This window comes from Lampris incognitus, chromosome 9 (genome assembly GCF_029633865.1).
Source record: "Lampris incognitus isolate fLamInc1 chromosome 9, fLamInc1.hap2, whole genome shotgun sequence".
Lineage (NCBI taxonomy): Eukaryota > Metazoa > Chordata > Actinopteri > Lampriformes > Lampridae > Lampris > Lampris incognitus.
The window spans coordinates 56805198-56815339 of record NC_079219.1 but is presented as its reverse complement, the minus strand read 5'-3'; the positions used below and the strand labels follow the sequence as shown (position 1 = coordinate 56815339).

Genomic DNA, 10142 nt, shown 5'->3' with positions numbered 1-10142 from the left:
ATAATGCAACAACAACAACAACAACAAAAAAAGGAAAAAGAAGCTGAGGGCCTGGCGGCAGGGGGGAGGAAACCGCGTCATCTCTGGCGCTGGTCTGGGCGCTGTCGCCCCCCGTCGCAGGCGAGCCGTCCTGCGGGGGTCGCCGCCCTGGCTGCAAAGGATACTCACAGCTCTTTCGGTACTGTAATACGTATTGTCATGTTGCCGTCTCTCATCCCTCCCCCTCCCCCCCCCACCCGCCTCTCTCTCTCTCTCCTCCTCCTCCCTCTTTCCCTTCCCCGCAGTGATGGCCCTCCCTCGCTCCCACTAATCACCATGGCAACCTGGTAATCCCTCAACAGAGATATTCTGACACACGCCGCTTCGCAAACATGTACACGTAAGCCTGCAAATACACACACACACACACACACGCGCACACGCGCGTTCACACATGGGTGCACACACGGCGCGTGTGCACGCACCGACACACAAACTGACACGGTAGTGTTTACTTGGAAGGCACGTCTCGCCACGGACACACACGCAGCAAACAGAGTTCAGACGCACACACACGTGCCGACGATAGCGCTCGTCTGTGTGCTTTGCAGAGGTTGAAGTGCCGGTTCGTGACATTTTGTGGGTAACGACGCACATATTGCACATATTTGCATGTTGCGCGCACACTTGGCCTGGGTTTTGTTAAAATGCAGCTGTGCCCGTGTTGCGGCGTGCGTTCGCGCGCACGTTTGTGCGTGCACGCGAACGCACGTTTGTTGTACTTAATTGGTTTTGCACTCAGGTCAACGGCTTTGCGGCTTCTCATCTTGACTGCAGCTTCTGCACAGGAGCACGCGGCTCCGTCCTTGACCCCACCACCCCCCACCCCCACTGTCTTGTCATACCCGTTATCCGTACAGTTTGAACACCAAGGTTTAAACATATTTATTTATTGAATTGAAGACTTACAACATTTATAAAACTGTCCTCTCCATGATTTGGTTGTTGCAAAAAAAAAAAAAAAATTGGGACAGTATCAAAACTCACTTCATACAAACATCATCCACATGGAGGAAGGTCCTCCGGGTGAGCAGGGCGACCCATTCACAATAACCAGGATAGCATTTTAGCTAAGGGCCTCTCATTTTGACTAAAAAAAAAATTGTATTTATTGAAAAATTTTACTATTTTTTATTATTTAAAATGTTTAAAAACGATCATTTATTTATTTAAAAAATGTCATTTACTGAACTGAAGACGTACAACATTTATAAAACCGTCCTCTCCGTGATGTGGTTGTCGTAAAAAAATCAAAATAAAAAATTTGACAGTATTCAAAACTCACTTCATACAAACATCGTCCACGTGTAGGAACATTCGCTGGGTGAGCAGGTCGATCCCTTCGCGACGACGAGGGCAGCATTTTAGCGAAGGGCCTCTCGTTTTGACCGAAGGCGGGTGGGGGCCCTTGCCGTTCGGTCGCTCACTCGCTCGTTCGTCTGCTGCAGGTTGAATCCGCAGCAGGGGGTTGTCGCTCATTAGCGGGCGTAAAAAAAAATAAAGTCAACCCTCATTCACTCGTTTACTCACTCGCCAACGCACAAACACAGACGTTCCCAAATGCCACGAGCCGGAGAGCTGGGTGGGTTTAGGAGCTGTTATAATATTATGAGGCCATTCCCACTACAGGAGCCCAAATCGATAAATCAATGACGGCTCTTCCTGTGGATAGACCAGTGTTTCACAACTGAGCCTTATTTCCAGGGCCGGAGTGTCTGATGGATGGACGAATACACTCCAATCGGGTGTATCGACCACACAAATCATGCCTAACTAGCAGGCACGGCGTTAATAGATTGCAGCACCAACCACTCGCAGACGGCAAGACCTGCTCACTTATTAGAAGCTTATACTTTTTTTTTACATTTTGCTCATTTCAGATGCCAAAGTATCTGGTACATCCACAAGCAGTTCATGTGCCTTCGTTCAGGTATTTCAGTGTATGAAATAAGTGCAGTTTGTACAGTACAGTGTGTTTCGTGCCCGGTTCATGGCAGTTGAGCGTAAAAACATTGATACACTAGTGTGTGAAAGGAGGGAGTGTTTTCCTCTAAATGACAGATACATTCACTGTAGTTTGTGTGTGTGTGTGTGTGTGTGTGTGACACACACATGCACTCATATACTGGAGACAGGCAGCATTGTAAAAATATACAGTTCTAATTGTTGTAGTTTGAGGTTTTGACCACTAGTTTGCATGTGATGAGTATATACATACAAGTTGAGGCCACTAAAGGTGATTAAAGCAGCTGTAGACAACTTTTCAACTTTCCCCTCCCCTAGTGTTTCCGGGTGATATGACTGTTAGCACCGCTGTCGCAAAGACAACCCGACCGCTTTCCGTTTATTAGCAGCCTGGCTACTGTCCAGAGCGAGAAACAACTGACAGAATCCCACTTTGAACTAGAGACCCCAGTCTCAGTGCTATGATAGAGGCAGAGAACCCCCTGGAGTGCCGGGTGTTGTGCTGAACTCTGTATCCCCACCAAGATCTGTTTCCCCCAGCCAGACTTCGATACAACACCGGGATGCTTAATGTGACTTCAGCCTAACCCGAACTTCAACCTAACCCCAAGCTTAACGTTTACCTTAACCTAATTGTAACCGATAGCTAACCTGTTTCCACGCGAACTCTTTCGTCTGGCTAGGGGGAAACAGAGCTCAATGGGGAAACTGAGTTTGATGCAACACCGGAGCTCGCTCCATCGAGTGAATGCCCGTCCGAGGTTGACACTTGTTTTACCTCAGTTTCTATCACTCTCCCTCTTCACCTTCTTTGCCTCCTCCGCCAACGGGGCTCTTTTTCTCTTACTGAGTAGTTTCCACTGTCCGCCATTTCTGCTACTGGGGCTAGCTAGGTGGTTAGCTCCTGGGGAAAACAAAAGCGCTATCCTCTTCCTATTTTGGGTGCGCAAGTTGATGCATTTCTTTGTGCCGTAAATCGAGCCTTCGTTTTCCTGCGAGATCGTACCCGGTGGCAGACAGAATTGCACAGTGAAAGCGAGGCTTATAGGGAACTAATCTACACGCAGATGATGTCATTATTCTATAGCCATCCCAGATAGCATCCGGATGTGGGCCACTTCAGGCAGTGATGCGGCACTGATGGCCTTCTTCTGGCCCTGACAAAATGGATGTGAGCCTGAAGTGGCCCACATGTAAAATAGCAAATACGGGCCAACTCAAATGTTGGCCTTTTTTGGCAAAGATGCGGTGCTCTTGGCAACATGTAATCCGGATGTGACCCTGAAGTGGCCTGTGTGGTAAATGGTGAATATGGCCCAAATATCACAGAAGAAATATGGACCACCTTGGGCAAATATGTGGCACATGCGGCATTGCTATGGCTTGGTTCTGGCCCAGATCTGGCAAACAGGAACGGACCGCCCAAGTGCCATCATTCCACACAGTATGTAGGTCAGATGAAAGTGTCGGGTGTGGGACGGGTCCGGGCCACAGCAATTTTGCTATCTGGGATTATACTGTGCTATCCACATGTATACTTCATAATGATAAGTTAAAGCAAAAAAAATTGTCTACTGCCACTTTAACACTCATTAGCAAGCACTGAAATTAAACACATAGTTATCAAAGGTGAATCCAAAGCAGCATTTATTTAAGTACATGCGTGTGTGTGTCTGCATGTGTGTCTGTGTTGGTGAGAGAGTACTGTGTTTCTGTTTCACATGTGTGATTTCCCTATGGGTGCCCTTGATGCATGTTTAGTGTGGCCTGGGTACGGGATGCTGCAGGGTCATGTGCTCAGCGCCAGTGAAAGGCAGCCTGTGTGTGCAGTAGTGATGGACCACCTCGGGGATACTGGAAAAGACACAGCTACTCTGGTCCAGCGTATATACCAGACCCTTACTGCTCTTAGTCTGGGCCACGATGATGTGCACACAGCTCTGACTTGTCCTGAGCAGGAAAACAGAGAAAGACACAGCAGCAGAAAGATTAGCCTTGCTGCCGAGGAGATTAACCTGCATGGCAGCTAACAACTATGCTAGTCTTAGGAGAGGTAAGTGGGTAATTAAAGTCGTTGCACTTTATCTTGCTATAAAATAGACAGCCCACCTTGAGGGTTCAGTTAGTGTGTAGATGAGGTTTAAGGATGTGTACTCACAATGAGCAGCGTTCAACAAACACTCACTCACAACACGACACAACACAACACAACACACACAAATACATGCTTGCATCCACACGATGTAATGCACACACACACACACTACGCTTACTTCAGAGCGATGGAGTATTTGCTGGTCCCTGACTCGCTGTCTCGCACCAGGAAGCTGGCTTCCCTGCAGCGCTGCAGCTGAGCCTCGGCCTGCTGCCGACTCACGCTGCCATGGTACCAGCTTAGGACGGCCAGCAGAGTTAGAGACAGAGATGGAGGAAGAGAGAGACAGCAGATCAGTGACATACATACATCAACTGTGACATATGGAGAAATGTCAGATGTCAAGTAAACAATATGGGGATGACTGACAGGTAGATAGATAACACGGATAGCATAGATAGAGAGAGAGACAGACAGACAGACAGACAGACAGAGACCAAGACATGGAAAGAGTCCCCCCCCCCCCTTTGTCCCCCAATTGTACCCGGTCTCTGCTCCAGCCCCTCTGCCGATCCGGGGAGGGCTGCAGACTACCACATCTCCTCCGATACATGTGGAGTCGCCAGCCACTTCTTTTCACCTGACAGTGAGGAGTTTCACCAGGGGGATGTAGCATGTGGGAGGATCACGCTATCCCCCCCCCGAACAGATGCCCCGACCGACCAGAAGAGGCGCTAGTGCAGCGACCAGGACACATACCCGCATCCGGCTTCCCACCCGCAGACACGGCCAATTGTGTCTGTAGGGACGCCCGATCAAGTCGGAGGTAACGCGGGGGATTTGAACCAGCGATCCCTGTGTTGGTAGTCAAAGGAATAGACTGCTACGCTACCCGGATGCCCCTGACATAGAAAGACTTAACGGCAACAAAAAATGGACAGACATTCGTACACGATGACTGGGATAACAATCAGTGCGTTTACATGATGTTGGAAAAAGTGGATTTATTGTGTTAGCCCGGCTAAAACTGGACTTTTAAAACACACGTAAACGTGTTAGTCTGACTGAAATTGTACTAAATCGAATTTCTCGAAGTCGGACTAACACACCTAGATAATGCGGTCGGGGATGGATTTACTCTGGCATGTATACAGTTCAATGGGCCCAGAACTGGCCCAGGCGTTCTGTGCATGATCCACAGTTCCCGTGGCGTCTTTCATCCAATAGTAACCAGCTGAAAGGGGGCATATCGCCACCTACTGTACCAGGGTTCGGACATACTTCCGTCGATAAATCGATTCTCCCCCGGTTCTTGTATACTAGGACACCGACAGTAGTCCAGCGACATGGCCTAGTCGAGCTATAACCATAGCTGGACTTAACTGTGCAGGCGGACTTCAGATTAGTGGAAGAAGGGACTGGGTGAACCAGATGTGGTGGGCTGAGAAGCGGCGTAGTGGAAGGCCTATGATAAAACAAGGTGTTGCTGACGATGGCTACGGGCCAGAGCCATTTATAAACGCGCTGAACGCAGCCACGCCACCGGCACCGCACACTGACATTCAGTCACACTCTGGGAGGAAAAACACGCTAACATGCTCCCCGCGTGCTCCGCACACATTCCGCTTCAGGGGAAATCCCATGTACCACGATGATGCAATGAGGAAAGATGTTCTGAAACCAAAGCGGAGCACCTTTTCCATTCAGTCCACCAAACCTCATCTATAACACTGATCCGCAAAAAAAAGACAAGCTTATCAAGGTATTTTATCTCATTTCAACTCCATAATGAGGACTTTTTCCCCAAGATATTGCTGGGAAAATGTCCTTACCCCCACTGACAGATATTAGTGCCTGTTTAAAGAAAAAAAAAAGTACTTGTTTCATGACTGTAGGGCTTGTTATAGGACAAGAAATTTGATTTGAGATTATCTTTCTTGTCTTGAAACAAGTCTTATTATCATGAAAGAAGTGCACTTTCTTGAAACAAGCAAATCCGCAAGCGGGGTGAGAACATTTCCACGAGCAGAGCTGAGTCAACATGTCTTGATGCATGCCCAGTAACCCCGGTAAGGAAATCACAGACAGGTGAATCAGTTCATCCGGACACAACGTTTACTGAGAGAGAAACGTTTCATCACTCACCTATAGGGGTGTAAGAAAGCATCGATACACTCGAGTATGGCGATATTATCGGCTGTGATACTGTATCGATTCTCAAACCCACGATATCGATTTTTACTTGTTTACATGTAAAGGTTCATGACAAACATTTTGTGTTGTGTGTAACCCCAACGCCCGCTAGATAACAGTGTTGTAATCTATCTTCAGCCGTTTGACTCTTCCACTCCAACCCAACAATGTCAACTGAGACAGGAAGTAGTATAAGCACAAAGAACACAGGCCTATGAAATCACGATATATCGCCTTTCTTACAGTATCGCTGACTGCAGGTATCCCACCCTTATAAACAATACAGGGGCATAACGACCGAAAACGACAATTGCATGTGCAATTTGCATATGAACTTTTCATTTGCATATGCAAATTTTAAGGGTTGAGGATACCTGCAGCCCTGCTGAGACTGAAGAAGTCACTTAGATGAGTGATGAAACATTTCTCTCAGTAAACATGTCCAGATGAACTGGTTCAACTTTCTGATTTCTTCTAGCAATATGTTGAAATGGGCATTACGAGACTGAAGTACGACACATAATACCTTGATAAATTCGTTCTTTCTTTGCAGCGTTCTTATAAAATCTTTTCCATTGCTGGACATCCATTTCTTTTCATCCGTGTTACACAGCGCCTCCACCCGGGTACTACTAACTCCTCCTCCTTCCTCTCTGTTCTTACCTCTGTTTCTCCAGAGGCAGGGTGGGGTCCACTCTGGCCGCCTCCCCCATCCGAGGGGGCGCAGGGGGAGGTGGGAGATGGAGGCGAGAGTTTTGGGGGCTGGAGGCGGGTGAGAGCTTGAGGGTGGGGAAGGAGGGAGTAGGTGGGGAGAGAGGAGAGAGTTTGAGAATGGGAGAGGAAGGGAAGGAGGGAGAGGAGGAGGAGGAGGGCGGGGAAGGGACGAGGGCTTTGTTGTTCCAGGTCTTCTGTCTCAGAGTGTGCTGCTGGCGGCTGGAGGTGGAGCCGTTCTCTTTAGCGGGAGAACAATCCACCGCCTCGAACTGAGCTGGAGGAAGCAGGGGAGACAATAACAAGCCCTCGTGATTATATTCTATGAAAGCAGGACAATGCTAGCAAAGCAAACGTGCCACTGGAAGTGTGTCTAGCGGGATGGTTTGTTTCCTTTCCGAGCAAATACAAAAAAAAGAAAAAAATCAAAATGTTATGGTATTACTGCACAAATAGAAGTCACTACATCCTTCCTCCACACCCAACCGCCCATCCCTCCCCAGCAAATCTATATATCTCACATCCTCCCTAATTCTCTCCATCACTCTCTCCCCCCCTAATTCTCTCCATCACTCTCTCTCTCCCCCAATTCTCTCCATCACGCTCTCTCTCGCTGTCCCTAATTCTCTCCATCACTCTCTCTCTCCCAATTCTCTCCATCACGCTCTCTCTCGCTGTCCCTAATTCTCTCCATCACTCTCCCCCAATTCTCTCCATCAATCTCTCTCCCCGATTCTCTCCATCACTCTCTCTCTCCCTAATTCTCTCCATCACTCTCTCCCCTAATTCTCTCTCTCCCACCCTCGCCCCCTAATTCTCTCCATCTCTCTCTCTCTCTCTTTTCACACTCTCTGACATAGAATGTTTTTTGGATGCTGAGGTTGGGGGTAATGAATTGGTTAGTAACTGGTTTTGGAGTCACAGGTTCCCTCGTGGATCCATTCCAGGATTAGTTCAAGTCGGTGTTGCATAATAAAACGGCTCCTATTTGGTTATTTATACCATTGTATGTGGAACACTGAGCCCTAATGCTTTTGACATCATTTTCTTTTCTTTTTTTTTTCTTAATTTTCAAGTGATGCATGTGTGTGTGTGTGTGTGTGTGTGGGTGGGTGGTATGCGTGCGTTGTGTGTGTGTGAAGCATTTGTGTGTTACTGTGGGTGGGTTGGGGGCTGAAAGAGGTGCGGGTGGGAGGGGTTGTGGTGGCTGAAACCAGATTATGTTATTGTGTATTTTCTAACTGTGAGGTGTCATCACTGCTAAATGAATGTAAAGGAATAACCCTCTCTCTCTCTCTACCTGACAGGGCTCGCACGATGTCCTCCTTCCTCCACTCCCAGGGCAGTTCGTACTCTCCCGGGGGGCGGATATCCGACTCTGGCCGTGTGACAGGGATCCACACGCCCTCGCTGTCGCCTTCCGGTCCTCCTCGTAGGGTGTGTCGTAGATATTGAGGGACGTGGGCTTGCCCTCCTCCCCCTTCCCCTGGCCACGGTCCAGCAGAACACACACCTTCAGGAGGTCCTTGGAGCCCCTCCTCCGAACCTCTACACAGAACCGGTACGTTAACAGTTAGTTAAACGGCAGGCTAACAGGTAATAACTTCACCTAAGTGATCATCATGGGTTAAAGATGGGATGACGGATGGTAAGTTATGACGTCACACGGCTGCGGCCAGGTTCTCCCCCCCGGCATGCGTTTCATGGTTTCCCGTTTGGCTCCGTTCGGGACCGGCCCTCATTAGCGCACAGTAAAGGCATTCCAACACGCCGACAACTGCGGCTGCACATCAAGCTGTGCTTCATCGGTTCTAGCGTTCAGTAGTCACTGAGCAATTCATAGCGTTTCTAGCCCATTTTTGGGGTGCTGCAGCGCCCCTAAATTGAACCACAGCACCCCTAAAATTGAAGAGATTTGTTATCTTTTTACTGTATGTCCATGTTTAATAAGCTGAAGAATGTCAAAACCATATCCGGTATATGGGTTAAACGTAATATTTTAACAACAAAAATACAGCACCCCCCATGCTTCGAAATGGTTTGATCCACCCCCCCCCAAATTTATCTTGCCTGGCCGGCCAGCACTCCGGGTGCTCAGCACCCCTAAAGCTCTGATCCTAGAATCGCTCCTGCGTGAGCATACTGTAACGTGCAGGAGCTACAATACTTTTAAAATATATTTGAACTCTTCCGAGTTTATATTATCATGGCAATAAAGCAGTTCTGGACTCTTTTTTTGGCTTTACTTGCCGGACATAATACACAACCATCCGGGAAACGCCGATATGTTAAGCTGGGCCTCCCAACGTTGGGCCATTGCACGGCTGACAACCGCCCCTCTTCCACTACACGGTACCGGCTCAGCTCGACCCGACTCGGTTCTATGTCGGTTTTCCATCACCGTAACAGTACCCTCTCAGTGTAGCTGGTCGTGCTTTGTTTTTTTTTTTTCTAATTTCAAAATGTACTTTTAAGATAACTCCGCCTCGACCGCTTCGGTATTTTAAATGGCGGGCGACATCCCATGCGCGCATTGATGACGCAAAACGACGCAGTGACGCGTTCTCTCCCGACCAATCAGAGGTCTGCGTTCGTTTTGGTAACCGCTCCAGTTTTTTTTGGAGCCTCGACGAAGGTGGTGACGGTTACCAAAATGCCGGTACTTTTGCAGAAATGGAAAACGATAAAAGGGCGAGTCGAGTCGAGTCGAGTCGAGTCGAGTCGAGTCGAGCCGGTACCCATGTAGTGGAAAAGGGGCAAACAAGTCCTCCAACCCGTAACGACCGCATAGGTCGTATACACTCTATTACAGTGTTTCTCAACCGGGGGGCCGGGGACCCCTAGTGGTCCGTGGTGTAATTGCAAGGGGTCCGTGAAAATAAAATATCTTAAAAAAAAAAGATCCTATGACATTTATAGAAATAGGATTATTTTACTCAAATGTGACTGAGACCTTTATCTACCTAAACTATAAAGGGTAACAGGACTTTTTTCTCTAATTACATCTGTTTCACAAGTGTAATTTATTGTATTTTAATAAGAGATCTCGCTCCCAGTTCGCATTGTTAAAAGTTACTGCATAAGAATTCTGTTTTGTTAACTATATCTAAGTTACAACTGAAAGCTCTTATTTTTGCCC

The 10142-nt window shown here is 48.0% G+C and overlaps 1 protein-coding gene across 1 annotated transcript in view; it reads right to left on the bottom strand.

Annotated features, from left to right (window-relative positions):
- Positions 1-1212: 1212 nt before the first annotated feature.
- Positions 1213-10142, bottom strand: part of she (Src homology 2 domain containing E) — an 11532-nt gene continuing 2602 nt past the window's right edge. Inside the window, 7 exon segments of the mRNA XM_056286475.1 lie at positions 1213-3954; positions 4278-4397; positions 6956-7002; positions 7004-7056; positions 7059-7280; positions 8304-8435; positions 8438-8551. Of these exon segments, the coding sequence (XP_056142450.1) occupies positions 3762-3954; positions 4278-4397; positions 6956-7002; positions 7004-7056; positions 7059-7280; positions 8304-8435; positions 8438-8551 (881 nt within the window). The 3' untranslated portion in view covers positions 1213-3761.